General features: G+C 37.8%; 3 protein-coding genes across 3 annotated transcripts; 2 read left to right on the top strand and 1 right to left on the bottom strand.

Moving 5' to 3' along the window:
• Window positions 1-408: 408 nt before the first annotated feature.
• On the bottom strand, window positions 409-10,705 carry LOC149247174 (universal stress protein PHOS34-like). The gene is made up of 4 exons (XM_089458142.1): window positions 10,340-10,705; window positions 1,084-1,193; window positions 809-927; window positions 409-709 (listed from the first exon to the last, which is right to left on the bottom strand). The coding sequence occupies exons 1-4, from the start codon at window positions 10,512-10,514 to the stop codon at window positions 622-624; spliced, it is 492 nt and encodes a 163-aa protein (XP_089314268.1). The 5' UTR covers window positions 10,515-10,705; the 3' UTR covers window positions 409-621.
• Window positions 10,706-14,327: 3,622 nt separating this feature from the next.
• On the top strand, window positions 14,328-18,014 carry LOC149247173 (uncharacterized). Its single transcript, XM_089458141.1, has 3 exons — window positions 14,328-14,454; window positions 15,679-15,744; window positions 17,550-18,014. The coding sequence occupies exons 1-3, from the start codon at window positions 14,398-14,400 to the stop codon at window positions 17,763-17,765; spliced, it is 339 nt and encodes a 112-aa protein (XP_089314267.1). The 5' UTR covers window positions 14,328-14,397; the 3' UTR covers window positions 17,766-18,014.
• On the top strand, window positions 17,920-19,254 carry LOC149247172 (uncharacterized). The gene has a single exon (XM_089443503.1). The coding sequence runs from the start codon at window positions 17,920-17,922 to the stop codon at window positions 19,252-19,254; it is 1,335 nt and encodes a 444-aa protein (XP_089299629.1).
• Window positions 19,255-20,351: the final 1,097 nt, after the last annotated feature.

The following is a 20,351-nucleotide window of genomic DNA, read 5'->3' as shown; positions in this document are numbered from 1 at the left end:
GAGAGAAAATAGATATGTATTCTAGCATAGTCTAGGTAGATTGAAGCCTGAAGGTGGTCCACCTTCAACACTGTGTGTGTTGATTCAGAATCTAGACGATCCAAACAGGTCTATTGAATATGGACACTTGAAAAGACCCATACCTACATCTCGTGTATAACTCGATGTTGAGAGGCTATGGATGTATATCTCGACTTCAAAAGTTCACAGAAATGACTAAATAAATCTTCCAAATCAAAACATGCAAGTTCGAGCTTCACAAGTGAATATCAGTATTGTAGAGCTTTCCGCACATAATCCACTAACTTTCAAGGAAGTGAAGATATATTCAAATTGCGAAAAAGCCTAACCTCTCAGGATACCATAACACACCAAGTTTTTGATAACTGTATTTCCATATACCGTGCATCAGTTTCTTAAATTCTTTGCATATATATTTGTAAGCATATATAGAGAGAGGGGTACCCGGTTAATCATACGTACTGTTTCAAGCATCATAAATTCCAGAAACATACGCACTATATATATAGTGTGCAAACTAAAGTCTCATACAAAGCTATTAACTTGTTTCTGTTGCTACACATCATGTAGCAGACAGCAAGGCAAAATACGTTCTAAATTCTAATTATCAGCTTCAGAGGCCTTGACCACTGTAACAGGGCAAGTTGCATTGTTCACAACGTGATTACTCACACTACCCATAACAGCCCTGCAAAAGTTGCATATGCACACTGATCAGCGTTTAGAAATACCAACAATTGTGTCTGTTTAAGTTGTAAGTATCCCAATAGTGTAGGAAGGCACTGACCTTTTGATTTTTCCCAGGCCCCTGTTTCCTACCACAAGACAATTAAGAGGAATCTTTCCAACTGCATCGCATAGTTTCTCTCGTGGATCTCCCCAGTATATCTTCGCCACAACCACGACCTGCAAGCATATTTTGTAGAATAACGAGTCTATTCAGTTCACTTGGGTTAAAAGGAGACTATGTCACAGAATCTTAAGCTACTGCCTGGAAAATATAAGGTAGAAACATGAGGTTCTTTGAGTACATACAGAAACATGGATATACGTGGTATATACCTTTTTCTCTTTAGCAGCATATCTCAATATTTCCAGAGTTTTTGGGTCTGCTTTTACTCCATATTTCTTGACAGTGCTGGGTTCTTCGTACTCAATCAAAGGAATGAGAGCTGCAGAAACCCAACAAGAAGTAGCTCTAAGTACTAAGTATTAGATTCTGATGGTTAAATTGAACAAGTACCGCATATACGTTGAATGTAGTTCATGTACTTTAAAATACAGATCATAGGAATATATAAACTTCTGGCCTCCAAGTCGGGGATTTGATAATAACTGTAGTTGGTTAAAGATTCTTTTTTCAAATTTTATTCACACTACAACTGCAGCTGTGCTGAGGCCCTTTTTTTTCAAACTTAGCCGTTTTTTTTTCAAACTTTATCTAAGCACAAAATTCTCTCAAATTTATCTAAACAATACAATTTCTCAAATCATTACAAAAGATGAACGTGATATTCAAATCTATAAATTTGCACACCTCACAAGAAATAGGACGCTGACAATCAATTTGAAATTGGCACAAAATCAATTGCTTGGACTGTTCAAAACACCAGCTTATATACAGTATTATATTGTACTAGAAAAAGCCAAAATATCATAGAGTCACTGAATTAATAACAACTTTAAAAATGAAAACTAAAAAACAATGAAAAAACTGTTCAAAACACCAGCTTATATACAGTATATTGTACTTGAAAAAAGCCAAAATATCATAAAGTCACTGAATTAAGAACAACTTCTAAAATGAAAACTAAAAAATAATGAAAAAACTTAAAATCAAGTTAAAATGGGAAAACTATTATACTTGATATTTGTCAAGTGACTGAATTATCAACAACTTCAAATGGAAACTAAAAAACAATGAATTATGAACAACTTCAAATGGAAACTAAAAAACAATGAAAGAACTTAAGATCAAGTTAAAGAGTTAGAAAATATCATTCCTACTTGTTGTAGGTGTGATGCTAGTCTATTCCTTTTAGAAGTTGTTTCGATCTAGATGCTTCCTAGATTGGTGTGTGGTTGAGATATTCTCTCAACCAAGTGATTGTGTGTCCAAGATAGTTTGTCTACCTTGAGATAACACTTTGTATATATATGTAACATTATTTCATCAATAACAAGTGCACTTATGTAATTTTTTGTGTTGGTATCAAAGCAGTCCACAATAAAAGAAAAGATGGGATTCGAAGGGGTATAACAACCACAACGAAAATCGAGGGTTGAATCTGTTGTGTTGTATGTGTGTGGCCAAAGGGAGAAACATACATCCCATGCAGCCACATATTCAACACATAGTCAGTAGTGAAATCTAGGTAGGTCAGGGATCATGCCTGTTCTGCAACAAATACATCATCAGTGGATTCTTTGATCTCATTCACCATGGGAATTCCCCTTGTCGAATCATTTCTTGTAAATGATACGACTCGAGCGCCAAAGATTTAAGAATTTGTAAATGGGTGAACCTCAATGAGGTTGTGGTGATGGGTGTTGCCATTGAAGAAGGTTTAATCATGGGCGAAATTTTCACCTGGGATTATATGGGTTGAGAAATTTAGTGAAGCTAGACTAGGGTGATTTCCCGTTCTTTGATAACTATTTGTGATGTTCTGTTACTTGATTAACTTCTTCTTTCACTTGATTATTATTGTTGTTCTTTTCATCAAACAACTGTCAAACTATGAAGATCAATGAGACAAGAAGACACAAAATATAGACTGCTAGTCAGGACCAAAACCTTTCCTTCTTCAGAGGAAAACCCACAAGAATTCTTCTCTTCTTATAGAATTTTCAAATGACGAATTCCAAGACCTAAGACACTTGACCAAGACCCCTCCAAGACCAAGTCAACCTTCCTTCTTGATGATCTTTCCTTACATAGCTTACAGCAACAACTTCGACCCCAACAACTTTCTAGCAGCTTTGACCCCAACAATTTTTCCAGTAACTTCGACCAAGTAGCTTTAGCAACTTCGACCTTGATATAGCTTCACAACTTTGACCTAGATGCAGCTTCGACCTAGATGTAGCTTCACAGCTTCGATGCAACTTGAGAATTTTGATCTGCCCAACAACTTTAGAAACCCTAACAAGAGAGAGAGAGAGGTCCAAAACTTCGATCTTGCTCTTCTTCTTCTTATCTTTGATTTTCGTCCTTTTCCAGCTTCTTTCTTGAGGAGATCACACTTGCTTGTTGTGTGTCCAAATGAGGTTGAGTTCATTCTTATTTATAGGCTTTCTAGGGGTACAAATTGCCTCCATGACTCTTTTGACCTATAAATAGGTTTACCTTGAGCATGAAACCCATGCATCAAAAATGAAAATAATAAATTTCTTTCTCTCTTTTCATCAAATACATAAAATCGTAATTACAATAGACAGTATGAAAATTGGAACTAGTTACACATTTCAACAATATGAAGATGCCACCAAAATTTGAATTAATGTTATATCATGTGTTTTTGAGAGTTTCATTATGCTCTACTTGTTTGGTATTTAGATGTAAGTGTCTCTATTGAAAATGTGGGTGATTAGTTTCAAATGGTGAAGTGTCTTGGAGTTTAAAATACATAAAAATATTAAGATTGGCAACCTCAATATCAAGTTGATTTGTTAGAATTCGTCACTCTAAGTTCTTTTGTTATAATTTGACTCTAACAAATAACAGGAAAGTATGGAGATCCAAGACTAATATCAATGATGAAGATCAAGACTATTATCAATGATGAAGACCAAGATGCATTATACAACAAAGGGTATTTTGGTATCTAGTAGAAGGTTAGAGAAAATACTTTTAGAAGCATTATGGCAGCAAACAATGTCAGTTGTGGCAGCAACAGAGGTTAGAGCAATTGCGAAGATTGGATGGTGGACAAATGTAGGTAAAGGTGCGTGGAATAAAGCAAACCCTTGACCATGTTGTTATGTGAATCACACATGTATTAGTAAGCAAGTCTATGATGTTTTATAGTGGCCCTTGAAAATTTTGTAATAGCATGTACCTAAGTCAATTAAGCCTGATAAGGCATGTGAACCCTTGTAAAATTTGTGGTAATTTTAAAACTACCTTGCAAGTGTAGATTTGTGGTAAGCCAAAATCCACTTTGTAGTGCAGGTTTGTGGTAAGCCAAAATCATTTTGTAGTGCAAGTTTGTGGTAAGTCAAAAACTGCTTGTGAGAGGGAAGTCAATAGGGATTCTTGTAGCATAATTGAGGGTCAACCAAAACACCCTGAGCATGGTTTAGGGTAAGCCAATAAAACCATCAATTGATGTGTGATTGAGATATTCTCGCAACCAAATTTCAAAACGGAGATGAACATATTGCAAAACTAAGAGTAATTGTAATTTGTAAGTATTAAATAGCTAAATCCCATGTTAATCTTTATGGCTCAAATAGCTAAATAACTATATCACCTACTAAATGAAAAGTCCTAAGTAGACAATAAACCAAAGCAAGACCGCCGGATGCGGGTGCTTGAGGCTATAATCAAGGAGATGGGACGGGCGATCACCGAAGGCCACCTGCCCGCCATGCGCAGAAGCGCTGTATTCACATGGGGGAAGGGACATTCTCAGCGACGCGGGAACTGGAATAAAGGCATGCAGCAAAGGAGCATTAATGCTCCGTTCACCTCCGCACGCAAAGCTGGGCTCCGCTCCTTGGCTCCCATAAATGCCACAGTAATGGCGAGAGCGCCTCGAGGCAAAGGTGGGTGCATTATATATGGTTGCAGCATTGGATTCACAACGCTAATTCAGGCTCTGTTTGGGTTTTTTCTGTCGCCTCTGGCGCTACTGGTCACTCCTAGCATTTGTCTTTCTGCCTTCTTGCAGGATCCTCGCCCGTCTGTTTGGTCTATTCCCCCACCTGTGTTTGGTCTTTCCTTGGCTGTTCTGGGCTCCAATTCTGCTTTGAGCTCCAATTCGGCTTTGGGCAAAGAGGCTCTATTCGGCCCTGCAGTCATGCCCCGGCCTCGACAGCGATTGAGGCACCACTCGAGGTGGGTCCTCGCGCCCTTCAGTCGACGAAGACACTTCCCATCACTGCCATTGCCATTGCCCTCACACTGAAGGAGCAAGCTTCCTTCGGTCCAGCCAATTTCTGGATGCCAGCGCTCCTGGGTCCTCTTCCTTGCCCTCCTTTGGCTCAGCAATATTCACTTTCAACAGTTTGTTGAACCGTCCCTGGATCAGCGCCCATGTTTCGGTGCTTTTCATTGAGGAGGCCCAAGATGAGGGCGAATCCAGCGCTCAATGGGAGACGATGCCAATTGCTGGCTCCACGAGAGCCATGGAGACACCCTCTGCAGATCCCGTGAATGTAACGGAAAGGCCAATTGCTGGTTCCACGAGCGCTAGGGAGACGCTGATCAGCCAGAACGAGGACGTCAAGATGGAGCCTGTCCCGACTGCTACGGAGGAGGTCCAAGCTCAGGACTTGGCGGAATTCGGGTGGTGCAGGATTGTGGAGGAGGCTCCTGAAGACTAACTGCAGCTTCTTCTCAGGTTTTGCGGCTCGATAGTGAGGGCTTTTGGTCACTTCTGATGTTTTTGGCTATGTAATTGTGTCAAAGCTGTTGTGTAATTGTCTGTGTCAATGCTGTTGAGTAATTGTCTATGTTCAGACTTTTTCTATGTGGTTGGTGAATTATTTTGGCTCCCCTGCGCGGGATTGGATTTTTGACTCCTCTGGCACCCCTGCGTGGGATAGCCTAATGGATTGGTTCGTCCTCTCAGACTGCGAACTCTGTTGTTCCATGCTGCCATTACCTCCAGGCAGCTGGTTCTTTTTGTCAAGTAATGTTGTAATTGTTCTCTGTTAATGTAAATAATAGAATAGTTTTACCGAGAAAAAAAAAATAAACCAAAGCAAGACTTCCTTTGTTTAGCTAGAGGAGGTTACCTTTGTGGGAGACATAGTCAAAGTGAATTCTTATCTCGTTTGTACCCAACAAATCTATAAAAAGTAGGTTAGGTTACCCTATGTAAAGTGATTGCTTTTGTGATTGATTGAGTTATGTTTGAATATTGGAATACAAAGAGAACAATCTTGTTCTCTCTACTCACATTAAGTGATTTCTTTTGGGATTGATTGAGTTAACGACCTTCCACTTTAACGCATTAGTCAACTGCCTCATAGCTCAACCTAAGTTTTAGGAACTCTCCTATTCCTTAACAATTCGAGCATGTTAAAAGAGAAACTCGTTGTGGTCCCTTGAATTAAGGCACAAATCAAGGAACCCTTCTTCGCTACTATTTTCAACAATTTGTTCCCTTCTTTTTCAAACTTCCATAATCATGATAGGGGTCTACTCCCTTGCCTCATTTGGAAATCACTAGGGATCCACTCTCTTCATATACAACATAATTTTCGCTCACTTCATATACAATATTTTTTTCTTGCATTTCTAGCCTTTGTAACCAAGGCAAGCAGAGGAGCATCTATAGCCGAGATAATAGGAAGAAGCTCCCTTCTAGTGTTTATAGTGATGGCACTCCTTTTCCTAGTGCTATGGCTACTATAACCATTAAGTAGAATCACCAGAGGCACTTTGCCATATACCAAAAGTTCATGGCCTTAGCCCTCAAGGAACCCTTCTTCCTACTATTTCAACAATTTGTTCCCTTTCTAGCCTTTATAGCCAAGGCAAGAAGAGGAGAATCCGTAGCCAAGATAAGGAAGAAGATTCCTTCCAATATTTATAGTGATGGCACTCCTTTTCCTAGTGCTATGGCCACTATAACCATTGAGTAGAATCACCGGAGGCACTTTGCCACTTAAGGCAGAAATCAAGGAACCCTTCTTCGCTACTATCTTCAACAATTTGTTCCCTTCTTTTTCAAACTTCCATAACCATGATAGGGGTCTACTCCCTTGCCTCATTTGGAAATCACTCGGGATCCACTCTCTTCATATACGACATAATTTCTGCTCACTTCATATAAAATATTTGTTTTTCTTGCATTTCTAGCCTTTGTAGCCAAGGCAAGCAGACGAGCATCCGTAGCCGAGATAATAGGAAGAAGCTCCCTTCCAGTGTTTATAGTGATGGCACTCCTTTTCCTAGTGATATGGCTAGTATAACCATTGAGTAGAATCACCAGAGGGACTTTGCCATATACCAAAAGCTCATGGCCTTAGCCCTCAAGGAACCCTTCTTCGCTACTATTTTCAACAATCTGTTCCCTTTCTAGCCTCAATAGACAAGACAAGCAGAGGAGCATCCGTAGCCGAGATAATAGAAAGAAGCTTCCTTCCAGTATTTATAGTGATGGCACTCCTTTTCCTAGTGCTATGGCCACTATAACCATTGAGTAGAATCACCAGAGGAACTTTGCCATATACCAAAAGCTCATAGCCTTAAGGCGCAAATCAAGGAACCCTTCTTCGCTACTATTTTCAACAATTTGTTCCCTTCTTTTTCAAACTTCCATAACCATGATAGGGGTCTACTCCCTTGCCTCATTTGGAAATCACTCTCTTCATATACAACATAATTTCCGCTCAATTCATATGCAATATTTTTTTTCTTGCATTTCTAGCCTTTGTAGCCAGGGCAAGCAGAGGAGCATCCGTAGCCGAGATTAAAGGAAGAAGCTCCCTTCCAGTATTTATAGTGATGGCACTCCTTTTCCTAGTGCTATGGCCATTATGACCATTGAGTAGAATCACCAGAGGCACTTTGCCATATACCAAAAGCTCATGGCCTTAGCCCTCTAGATACCTGAACATATTTACTTTTAAATTCTACAGCCATGACAGCTCCTTGTCTTGAAAAGGATGAGGCATTTTCCATGTAAATACTTCTTGAATATAGGCTTTCAATCCAAACTTCCATTTGATTTCCCACTGTGTTCACTGGGACAGCCCCATTAAGGATATAAGAATCCAACAGTGCAGTACATCAGCGTCCTTCCTCAAGACTTAGGGCATATTTTACAATTTATCAGTCCTTGTTCCAAGAGGATTGAAATGTCCACAGGACCCATGGGGATTGGGTTTTTTCCTTGTTACCTTTTTCTTGGATGAATATTCATTGAAAAGTGCACAGAACCCATGGGGATTGGGTCTTTTCCTTTTTACATTTTTCTTGGATAAATATTCATTTTATAGCACATCGGACAGTGAGGAAACTGTAGAAATGGTTGGGGATTTCCCTTGTTACATTTTTCTTAGATGAATTTCAATACTCATTTTCCAATTGGTATAGCATGGTATAGCACTGGTATAGCACCTCTCTTAAACAGGGAGAGCAGTGAGGAAACTGCAGAAATTCCCCTTGTTAAATTTTTCTTGGATGAATTTCAATACTCATTTTCCAATTGGTATAGCACGGTATAGCACCTCTCTTAAACAGGGAGGACAGCGAGGAAACTGTAGAAACGGTACAGAAACAAAGAAACCAAGTGGAAGATAATAAATAGCATAGCCTAGTTAATGGATAATAATAATAGTTGAATATAATTAAATAAAAGAGTGATACATAGTAAAAGTGAATTATTAACTCATTTGTATCTAGCAATCCTAAAAAAGTTAGCTGAGCTTACTCTTTGTAAAAGATATGTTCAATTACTCTTTGTAAAAGATATGTTCAATTACTCTTTGTAAAAGATATGTTCAATTACTCTTTGTAAAAGATATGTTTGAATATCTGAATACAACTTCAACTAGTTTTCTATTTCTCATTTTATATCGCTCTCCAGTTGCATTTTTTTGGGAGTGCTTAAAAAACATACCCTGAGGGGCTGCACTGCAAACAGATGAGTACTCTTAAGTTTTAAGAGCTGATTTCTTTTAGCTTAGCTGCCATCACTGCAAACAGATGAGTAACCTTAAGTTTTAAGAGCTGATTTCTTTTAGCTTAGTTGCGAGGCTTTAAGGGTATCCATTTCACCAAAATCACATGGGAACGCATTGAGACTAATTCTGGCAGAACAAGGTAAGAAATTAAGAGTGGAATACCGGTGAATAAGTTAACCTCACCAGAGAACCAATTTACCAATTACCAATTTTATAGGCTGAGAGGAAAACAGCAAATATAATTCAACAAAACAACAACAAATATAATTCAACGAGGATAACAGCAAATATAATTCAACGAGGATAACAGCAAATATAACAAAATACATCGAAGTTGTTTCTAAGGGGCTTTATTTGTTTTTTCCAACAACAATAGGATGAGGACCAACATTTGGGTTTTATTTGTTTCTTCTAACCAGAAGCGGATGACGACCAACATGAACACACTCACTGCATCCTATGTACTGTAATTTCTAAGTGTCACTTTTAGTAATTTGTCTCATAGTGAGTTTGTCCTTGTTAACCTGGTCTCTAATAGTATTTGAGGTTATATTTGTAAATCTGTATTTAAGTGGTACTTGTTATTTATAAGTCCTTTTAGTTATTCAATTAGAAGTGGCCGACTCCTGTAAAGACCTCCATTCCATAATGGATGGCAATCATGTCTTTCTGTTGTAGATTCCTGGCCAGAAAAAATCTAACATCAATAACAATGGATACTAAAGAGAGTTTGTTTTCTAAACCTAAAATTTAACCCCTAAATTTTGAAGTCATAAGTCTTAAGTGTATAAGTCATAAACAGTCTACCTGTTTGCATAGAAATGCTTACACAGCATTTGATATCATCGTATACAGAATATACTTGGTTCTATTATACGCAATATCAGGCAGATTGCTTATTTGTTTGGTAAATTTAAACACAGCACAACACAATTTTTGACTGGACAGGAAACACAACTTGTATTTCTTTGAGAAAGTTTTTGTCTCAGAGTTGCTCTTAGTAGTTCTGTTTTAGTTATCTTCACATTTGCTCTATTCCTGCCCGATATCACGGCATTCAAATAAGGGGTCGGCGTGGACCTTCAAAGCCATGGCCAGATCATTACAGATTATGATCACGGTGATAAGTTAAACAAAACTTTGGACTCATAGCTTGGAAATACATGGAAAACCCCACGAAAAAACATGATATAGAAAGGATTTTATTGAAAGGATGGCATCTAATCCTTCTGGCTTTTAATTTAGTCGATACCAAACCCCTTTGCCAACGCTTATGCCGAAACATAACATAAACCGCAAGAAATAAAGAACGCAGCTGACTCCATCTCAGCAAAATTGAAAAATACAGAGTGAAAGGGAGTAATAATAATCTGTATGAAATTTTCTATTAGTCCCCAAATGTACTTGTTAAACAATATAAAACTAAAAAATTGTACAGGATGATAAGAAAACATACGCGATCCAGTGTCCTCCCAGAGCTGGGAGTGCCCTTCCTCGTATGTTACATTTCCTTGAACATTGATAACAACGAGATGGTCTCCCTCTCGAAGAAGGCTGTCGACGGCCCATTTCAGGGCACCTCTGCTGCATGGAGACATGTCCAGAGCAACCCCAACTTTCCTCTCCCCCATCTCCAATTTTTTTTTCTCTCGGACTATTCAATCTATATGTCTTGTATTACCTTTGCTTATTCCTGGTTCCGGACCTATTTATCACATAAATTGCGCAGGCCTTCGTGGATCCTTTCAGCTTCTAACAGGAATCACCAGCCGGCCAGGTGTCCCACTTTAAGTATTCCTCCACATCTAGAAAACTTTGATGAGTCCAGCGTCCATGTCTATGTCGATCCCCATCCTCCCATTAATGTTCAATTCTACGGCAAATTGGAAAATGACATAGGGTTTAGGTTAGCAGTGTAGATCAGATTTTGAAGTTGTCTTATACATTATTATTATATTTTTTCTAATTTATTATTTTTTTATTTCATTATTTTTTTCAAATTATCACATATAATTCTAAGTGCAATTATGCAAAGCTATACCAAAACATGAATATATGTTATTGTAATCATATTTTAAAAATATATATGTTATTAAAAAATGTTATTTTTATATACGGAAAGGTGTAGAGGCGATTTTAGTTGTTTAGGGAATTGCTATGGTGCGAGTTATAAGGTATTTAAAAAAGATTGAGCAAATGGAAGAGGGTAGATGGCCTAGGGTTGTCTTTAATGATAGATTGTGCAAGAGCAAAAAACTTGGATGCAGCACAAAATAACAAATGGTTTAGTAAATGGGGTATTTGCTTGAACGCGTGTCCCATAAACAGCAAAGAGATAAAAGCTTTTATTATGGAAAAGTCCCACAAGCATACTTGGGATAAGGAGCTAGGAAGAAAGAAAAATTACTATATTGAAGAGTTTAATCCCACTCATAGTCATCAACCAAAAGCATACATAGAGGCCAATATCTCTTGGACAGCCAAAATTCTTATTGCTCAGTTAAGGACTAATTCTCATCAACTCCGTTGTGAAACACGACGCTGAAAAAGGCCCAAGGAAGTGTGGGAGGGAAGAGTATGCATTTTTTGTTCTTCCGAGAAAGTGGAAACAGAAAAACATTTCATTTTAGAATGTGAGACCTTCAAAGACAACAGGGAAAGTTATGCAGATATGCTGGCAGCTAGCTCTTGGGATAATCTATTTAGCGAGGGGTTTGTCGAGAAGCTGAGAGCATTTATTTTGAAGCATCAACAACAATGTTACCGGGTGCAGAATCGAACACTTTGGTGCAGAATCGAATGAAACAACAGGTAGATCAACATCGCAATGAAAAAAAAATTGTTGTAGGTGATTGGGTATTTTTACGGCTACATCTCAAGCAAGTTACTTATGAGAAGGAAATGTTGGCAATACTACATGCACTTAAGAAATGGCGACCTTATCCAATGGGAAGATACTTCAAGGTAAAAATGGATCATGATAGTCGTAAATACTTTTTAGAACAAATATTATCTTTAGAAGAACAGAAAAAATGGGTCACAAATATGTTGGGTTATGACTTTGACATCATCTACAGAAAAGGGAAGAAAATTTTTGTTGCAGATGCACTCTCCAGAAAGGATGAGGATGTGGAAGCATTGTTTTGTGTTATTTCTATTATCCAACCAAATTGGATAAACGAAGCAAGGGATGAATGGAAGAAGGACAAAGAAGTGTGCCCACTCATTCAAAAGTTGCAGAATATCCCAATTCAAACAATATTGCCAGAACTTGAAGAGGAAGGAAAAATCATATTGGAACCTAGAGCAGTCACAGAAACAAGAACCCGACAGCTACGAAATCAATCAATTTCAGAGTATCTCATCAAGTGGAAGAACTTACTCGCTAAAGATTCCACATGGGAGGACAAGAATTTTATACAGAAGCATCCAGAACTACTCAAACGTTGAGGACAACACTTTTTGAAGGAAATGGGCATGTTATGCCCCTATACTACTAGTGTAACCCCTTATTGTTATTAGTACAACCCCCTTATTATATTGTTGTACCCATGTAGTCCCCATATTGTTATTATTGTCCCCCATAGAAGCCCACTATTGTTATTATTGTGCCCTTACATTATTATTGTTATGTTGGCTATGATTATATTATGACCCCTTAGACTCCTATATATAGCAATGAGGTCTTGTCATTTGTATTATCTAAGAATTGTTCATTTGTGTAATGTAAAGGAGGTTGCCCCCTCTAAGAGACTTATTTCTAAGGTGTTGATCTATCTTTTCTATCTTTTTGTGAGCTGGTTTCATAACATCTAATATAATGCACTGCGTAAACCTCCTATACATAAATTCAAAAAAAGTGAAGGGATCTCTACTTGAATGGTTCATGAGGCACAATACTTGCTAAGGTTTTGTAAATGGGGTAGCAAGCTAAGTGGGCTTGATTGTGGGGAAAACTCCACAGTTAAGCGTGCTTGAGCCAGAGGCGATCTGGGATGGGTGACCTCCCAGAAAGTCCTAGTTACCGGGTGCAAGCCCGGGAAGTGATGATTGACGCTATGTGATTTATTTCACCAGTTTCAATCCCACTTCTTCACCCCTGTGAACATCACTCAATACAATGAGTACTAAGTGAACTATTCAAATCATGAGAAATTAGTCACTTACAATTACCTCTCATAGTGCCCTAAGCGAATTATCACTCTTGTCAAATGTAAAGACTTTAGAACATAATCTTCACGAAAAAATCACCCTATTACCACAATGCGATGCATATTGAAATGATATAAAAATAAATAAAATATCAAAAACTCTTTATATGTTCAAAAAATTGATTTCATATTAAAATTCTTTTTTCCATATTGAAATGACATAAAAATAAATAAAATGTCAAAAACTCTTTATATGTTCAAAAAATTGATTTCATATTAAGATTCTTTTTAATAATTTTAAATTAAAATTTTATTTGTGTAATCTATAATTTTATTTTTATTCTAAAACTTCTTGCCGACGTGTTGCTTAACGCCCACCTCCTCCAGCGAATTGATCGCCCTCCTCCTACACGTGGTTGGGGACAACTGTTTCATTAATCAGGTGCTGCATTTGGTAAAGATTTGCTTTATTGTGTAGATTTGGCCTTCAGTTTCATTTTATACCAGAGAGATGATCTACTTTCCAGCCGTGCGGCCCAAGTTTTCGTGTCCAAAGTCTTGGAAGGTGTTAAAAATGCAATATACCATTATATTATTAATTATTAGTTAATAAATTATTAATTATTAATAATAATATTTAATTTATTTATTTTTATTTAATAATAATTAATTATTATTACTATTGAGTAAAAAAAATATGGTTCATCATAGTTGTTTATGATTGATTTTCATATTGAGACATTTTTTGTCAAAATGCGATGTTGGATTATGATTGACCATGAATAATCATAATTGACCATCATTGATTGTGGTTGATCATACTTACCATGCTTGATTTTCTTATTGAGGCAATATTTGTCACAAAGCGATGTTGGACCATGGTTGATTAGTATTATTAGATTAAATTTTAATATTAGTATTAGTATTAATATGAATATGAATGTTTAATAATATTAATATTACTAATATTAAGGTTAATATCAATATATTAATAATATTAATAACCTAATAATATTATTTAAACCTTAATAAATTTATAATAATATAATTATAAGAGTACATTAATGTATAAATTAACACAATAAGAATATATTAATCTAAACGTTAACACTTCATAATTACGCCGTAAGGCGTTTCCCTCTGAGATCGATCCCCCATTTTGCCTACGTGTCCTCCTCTGACGCCGTACGATGAAATGTTAGACAATTACAAACACCAGAACCGTCGATCAAAAATGTCACTGAGACGGTCGGGGTAATGAAGAGCGCGGAGTGCCAATTGCCATTCCACATACCGATATTTCTTCCTCTGTTACTCCGGTTTATTGTGTAAATAATATATTCTTCCACATTCTGCGCTGAAAATGGTGTCAAACGACAAGGCCTCCGTCACGAAGGAGCTCAACGATAAGCACAGAAAGGTAAAGCTTCAAGGTCTCATGTTTTTTCTTTGAATAGTTCCGAAAATGTAGTGTGGATTTTGATTTATCTGTAAATGGGCCGAAAGCCCTGGAATTTGCCATCTTATGAAGGATTAATCGGCTGGGTTTATTAGAAATCAAGTATTTTATTGTCGCCGACCGTAATTTTGAACGGTCTTTGTCGAATTTCGATAATTTAGGCCATAGATCTTCTCTTAGATTCCCGGTCTCGACGATCCTGGGCTCGAATTCTTCTTTTTTGGGAGGATTTCTGTTATCTAGGGCCTGAAATTGTGTTGTTAGGGTTTCTTCTCATTTAGGTTTGTTTCTGTCGATACGCGCACTTCCACGGAGATTGCTTTTGTGCCAAAGTAATCCGAATAATATTTCATTGGAATATTAGGTGGTCGTCGTCATCTTTTTAATTGTTGGTTTTGGGGTATGCATTTCCGCCATGAGAGGATCAATTTAAGTCATAAACTTAATTTCAAGTGCAAGCGTGGTTGGGAAATTGGCAACTTTTGACTGGAAAATTTGTTGGTCAAAATGTTGAGTTTATCGGAACGATTTCATGGCAAAAAATGTCGCTGGAGAGCGGGTTAAGTATACATCTCAGAAGCTGTGCCCTGACAGGATTTTTACACATTTTGGAATCTGATTCCTTTGGACAAAGCATGAAGAATTGTAAAGTTCCATTTTAAAGAAACGCTTCAGGTCATTCTTTTTTCTTTCAATGGAATCAATCAATTTTTATTTGCTAAGCGAAACAATTTTGTTCTGTTTTCATACGATTTTAAGGCAATTTCAATTCTTGTTCTTGGCAACTGTTTTAAGGCAATTTCAATTCTTGTTCTTGGCTCTTGACAAATACTTATACCTCTGGATTTTGAGTAGACCATACTCTTCAGATCATAAAAAAAAATACTTTTAACAAATACTTATGCTTCTGGATCTGGAGTGACTTACGTATTTAGAAAAATAAACTCTTAACTCATATTAACCAATCAGAAGCAAAATCAAAACCTATTCTGGGCGTACTCGAGTTTAGGGAATTCGTGGAATAACATTTATATGTGTTTATTTTTGAAATTTTAGAAACACATACTTCAGCCATTTCTGGCTTGTGGCATACCATACAACATCCATTTTTCTTTACAGTATGCAGGTCATTTCAAAAGCGTCTATTGCAGGAGTTGCTATTAAATCTATTGTGTTTCCTTGCAGATTTTATTTGATGACAGTCACTGGAATATAGCCACAGGAAAGCGTGTAGGCCTGCAAACTGTATTGGTAAGACTATATCTTTCTAAATGGGATCTGAGGCTTTTGTAAGATCGTTTAATTGGTCCAATCTTCTCAAAATTCAATATTGGTGTTCACTGTCATCATCAGGTGTGAACTTCAGTCCGAACAAAGGAATCATGTTTTTCCCTTGAAAGTATTCACAACAAAATTAGAGAAGCCGTGCCTGAGATATGGGAAGAAAAAGATGTAGAGAGCACCAAAAATGTTGTGCGTTCAAGACTAGCAAGTGCAACTATTGAAACTGTTGTCACTGCATAATCCATACCCTCATTGAATAAGGGAATGGTGGACTCGACTAATCCCTTTGGAGCGTTTGTCTCTGGTTAGAGGAAACTCCAATTATCGGTAGTCTTTAAGTTTAATATTTAAGTTTAAGCTAAACAGTTTTTGATAAAAGAAAAATTACAATAAATTCCATTGATTTGACTTGCATTGTTTACGTTGTTTGGAATACCATATATTGCTTTTGGTAAAAAACAGTGTCTTTCTTCACCCACTGGAATCAAATATTTCTTATACAACTTTTTTCATGGAGGATTTCCATATGAGAATCTTAAACCAGACCCTGTGCTGAAGAACTTGTTATTAAGCATGCCTGAGAGGAAAATTGTAAGATCATATGCATCCCTTCAAATTCTTTATATGATGATAACACATGATGAAGTCGTAGTTTTATTTGGAAATATATAAACATACTTCTCAACCTTTTGTAACTTTGTTGTGTAAAACAGATATTTACAAACAATGAAAAAGTTCATGTTAAAGGTCCTTAACAAGCTAGGGTTGGATGATTACTTTGAAGGCATAATATGCTTTGAGACACTTAACCCTCCTTCAGAAATTACTGAAAGCAATAACGACTTGGATATGCCCACTCATAACTCTACAACCCGGAAGGCACCCATAATTTGTAAGCCCTCAAAAGAGGCCATGAAGCAGGGTCTTCACCTTGCAAATGTTGATCCACAAAGAACGGTATGGGACTAAATATTTTGATGGCCATTTTCTTTCAGCTATCCCTCTTTTCATGAAAATGAATTATATAATCCATTAGCAATCAATATAGGTCTAAATTAAGATTGACTCATCTAGGTAAAATAGAAATTTTATACCAAATCTCCCTTGGTACACAAATAAGGATAGCTAGCATCTGTGCTTTGGCCCAGTGTGAGGGCCCAGGGGTATCTATACGTTTTTTAAAATGGCCATCTTGGCTAAGATCTGATTTCAACAATTACCAAGAGAGTGGATACACCATCGCTTATGTTAAAGACAAATGGATTGAAATGAAATACAAAACAAGGAAGCTTGATTGCCCTAGGAAGCTTGAAATACAAAACAAGGAAGCTTGAAATGAAATACAAAACAAGGAAAGCCCCAGGTGTGATTACTTGTTAACATTTCTGAAGAAGTTCTATCTACAAGAATTTTAATTTGCGGCAATGGCCTGATATTAACCAAATGTATATTGATAACCGTTAACATTGAGGGAGCCCCATTGGCCTTAAGCTATACAGGCTGAGTTTATTTGGAACTGAAACTGCCCATAACGGGTTTATTCTATTATGCTTCTGTATAGATTCTGAGTTTTGTTTCTTGATTATTGAATATACTTAAATAGGATTTCATCCTTTAAATTATCACAGTTGAAAGGCACTTTGTCTATGGTTTATGCTATGCTCATAAGGAAAAATTAGTCTTCCATTTCTCTTGATTTAATGTAGTATAACTATCTTGTTTCTGAAATTTTCACCTTTTAATAAACATAACTCTGCTATTTTTCCTTCCAGTCACCGAGGGCAATGGAATGTCGTGGTGGCAAGTCTTCAGCCCAACCCACAGCATTTCAGTTCTTAATTCAAACTCACATAATCATTTTTATACTGGGACCGACTCTATGCTGGCTCACAAATTTTACGCACAATTTTTGGAACAGGATTTTATGGTCATGTTTTGGCTGCAAAACAAGCTGCTCAAGAAAATCATTCCCTGTTCTTTATTCTTGAAACTCCACATAGAGACGGTCAAGGTGGTGAATTAGGCACCAATAGTGAACATGATTCCAAGCAGGATGTACCAAATAAAAGTGCCATAAAACCCTTAGCAGAGATAGCTCAGGGCAGTGGCCTTTTGGGAAAAATGACACCATCACCAGGTGACATGGCTTCAAGTGTTCCCATGGGCTCACAGAGGCATATCTTGGCCGGTCCACTTCACTCTTCTGCCCTAAAGGCTTTAGCCTCATCGGCTTTCACACCGCAAAATTTATTGGCACTGGATTCGGGATCAAATTGTGCTTCCACTGCAAGTTCTGCCTCTTCTTCTGCAGGTTGTGACTTCCGTGATGTGGATCAAATTCCTGCGTTTGCACATTCTTTCTATTCCTTACTTGTAGATTTGCATGATATGTTTAACAATCTTCCTGCCCTAGAAAGGGCATTAGTTTGTGTTCGGAAGATGCTTCTTGAGGTGGAGAAAGGCAAAGAGGTGGATTGCGAAGTGTTATCTCATGTTAACAAGTTTCGGATTGCTGCTGAGGGACTCAGAGTTGCTCTGAATTCTAAGGCACGTAGTCCTCTTAAGCAAGAGCAAAAGCTCCCGAAAGATGCAGACTTCTATGAGCTTCCTTATGAAGACAAGTGCCATGCTCTGTTTGCCCAAGCCCTGAAAAGACAGGCTAAAGATTTTGGAACAGTAGTTGCAATTGTCGACGCCAGTAGCTTCGCTGGAATTAGAAGTTATTGGAATACTTCTTTGCCCCGAGACGTGGCCGACTTAGCTGACAATTGTTTTATATCTGATACTTTTGACGATGCTTCTGAAGGGGAAGATCCAAAGAGAAGAAATGTGCTTGGAGGAAAACCTGTAGTAGCAGTCGGTGCAGGAGCAGCAACTGTTGTGGGTGTAACCTCATTTTCAAAAATTGTTCCTGTTTCAACTATAGCGAAGATGGTCACCTTTAAAGTTCCTACTATTGTGAAATTTGGCCTACTGCAAACAAAGAGAACTGCAGCTGTTGCCTTAGGAAAAGTTTTCACTCCTGCTAAACTTCTAGCTCCAGCTTCTAAGGGAATTATTCCTGGGAAAATAGGCTTTGGTTATGGAGTTCATGTTCCTGCTACTGCGAAGACAGCAGCTGCAGCAGAAAAGCTCCGAGCTGCAACTCACAGTGTTATAGCAGCTGCTGAACGGTCGAGCTTGTCAGCTATGAGAACAGCCTTTTATGGTATCATGCGTAAAAGACATGGAAAGGCAACTGGAGGTACTCCTTGGGTAAGCTATGGTGGCAGCATTCTGGCTTGTACAGGGCTTTTAGCTTTCGGGGATGGGATAGAATGTGCTGTTGAATCTGCTCATGCAATGCCTACAATAGCCCGATTAGGACGTGGCCTTGAAAAGTTGCGACATGCATCCCAAGTTGTGCACCAGATGGATTCTGCACAGGCATGGGAAACAGTTTACAATTCATTGTATAATCTTCATAACAAGAAATGATCTGTCTGAACATATTCTTACTTAAGATTACCGTGAGACTGAAACAAAGCTTCGTTCTTTATTAAATGTGCACAAAATTCATACTGTAGGGCAAGCTATATCTATGGTCAGGTGGGGAAAGTGGAATAAAATGGCAGCAAGGGATTAAAGTTAATACTATTGCGGCAATGATTTCCAACCTTGGAGTCTATTAAATCTGTCAAATACTGTAAATATACGAGGCTCAGAATTGATTTTGAGAAAGCTTGAAGTGACAATAAACTTGTGTATACATGCTCTTGGAGGTTCTGAAACTAATGCAACAACAGATATAACTAGCATTTTTGGCCCTTGCGTATGTTACTTAAGAACATGCTGTGACATGTGGTGCGTCTGCTAAGGCAGAGATGTTTATGGTAATGGAGTGGCGCTTTTGGAATTACTTGCCACCTCTGGCAAGAAGTCTTTGGATCCATCGTTTTCTTGCTATGGGAATAGATGCAACATCATTGCTTGGGCATGCATGCTTGTTAACGAAGGTAGGGAACATGAGGTTTTCACCCCTGGCTTACGGGACACAGCGCCTCGTGAAGATCTCAAAATCACTTCACCTTGCTATAGTGTGTCCTGTAGATATACTTTCGGCTTCTCCTTCACTGAGGCAACTTGTGAAGCGCTTAACACAATTACAACATCCTGCACCGAGCTAGTCATGGCCGTTCCATATTTTTTTCCGAGTATGGAATTCAAGGCTGAGAATCCAGTCCTTTCAATTCTAATACATCCAGTCTCCTGACCAAACTTGGGCTTAATTTTTTCAAATGATTGGAGCAGATGCTTTAAAGATATGAAAGCTCCTTCACCAGTTTCTTGAAAATCATTATACTTGGCGATGCTTACTGGCTATAGTACCTTGCACATGTAATGAATCAAAATTACGAGCAATCTACTCCTCCTGTTTGGTACCTTGCACATGTAATGAATCAAAATTACGAGCAATCTACTCCTCCTGTTTGGTGTTACAGTTGCCACAGAGGGTTTCTTTTAGTGTTTTTATTCTCTTCCCAAAATGTCCATGTTTTTGAATTCCCAAAGAAAACATACCATAAGGGTGCAAT

The sequence above is a fragment of the Pinus tabuliformis genome, chromosome 7, assembly GCF_031772625.1.
Source record: "Pinus tabuliformis cultivar Carrire ecotype Pingquan chromosome 7, CPIR1, whole genome shotgun sequence".
NCBI classification, from domain to species: Eukaryota; Viridiplantae; Streptophyta; class Pinopsida; order Pinales; family Pinaceae; genus Pinus; species Pinus tabuliformis.
The sequence above is the reverse complement of the archived record's forward strand: the minus strand, read 5'-3'. Positions and strand labels throughout refer to the sequence as shown.

What these genes read in the sequence shown, in the direction of transcription:
- LOC149247174 (XM_089458142.1), bottom strand. Translation starts at nt 10,514, where the DNA reads ATGGGGGAGAGGAAAGTTGGGGTTGCTCTGGACATGTCTCCATGCAGC. An exon ending in ATGCTGCTAAAGAGAAAAAG is followed by an intron (nt 928 to 1,083) that starts GTATATACCACG and finishes ATATGCTTGCAG; the next exon opens with GTCGTGGTTGTGGCGAAGAT. An exon ending in GGCCTGGGAAAAATCAAAAG is followed by an intron (nt 710 to 808) that starts GTCAGTGCCTTC and finishes CAACTTTTGCAG; the next exon opens with GGCTGTTATGGGTAGTGTGA.
- LOC149247172 (XM_089443503.1), top strand. Translation starts at nt 17,920, where the DNA reads ATGGCTTCAAGTGTTCCCATGGGCTCACAGAGGCATATCTTGGCCGGT.
- LOC149247173 (XM_089458141.1), top strand. Translation starts at nt 14,398, where the DNA reads ATGGTGTCAAACGACAAGGCCTCCGTCACGAAGGAGCTCAACGATAAG. An exon ending in TCAACGATAAGCACAGAAAG is followed by an intron (nt 14,455 to 15,678) that starts GTAAAGCTTCAA and finishes GTTTCCTTGCAG; the next exon opens with ATTTTATTTGATGACAGTCA. An exon ending in TAGGCCTGCAAACTGTATTG is followed by an intron (nt 15,745 to 17,549) that starts GTAAGACTATAT and finishes TTTTCCTTCCAG; the next exon opens with TCACCGAGGGCAATGGAATG.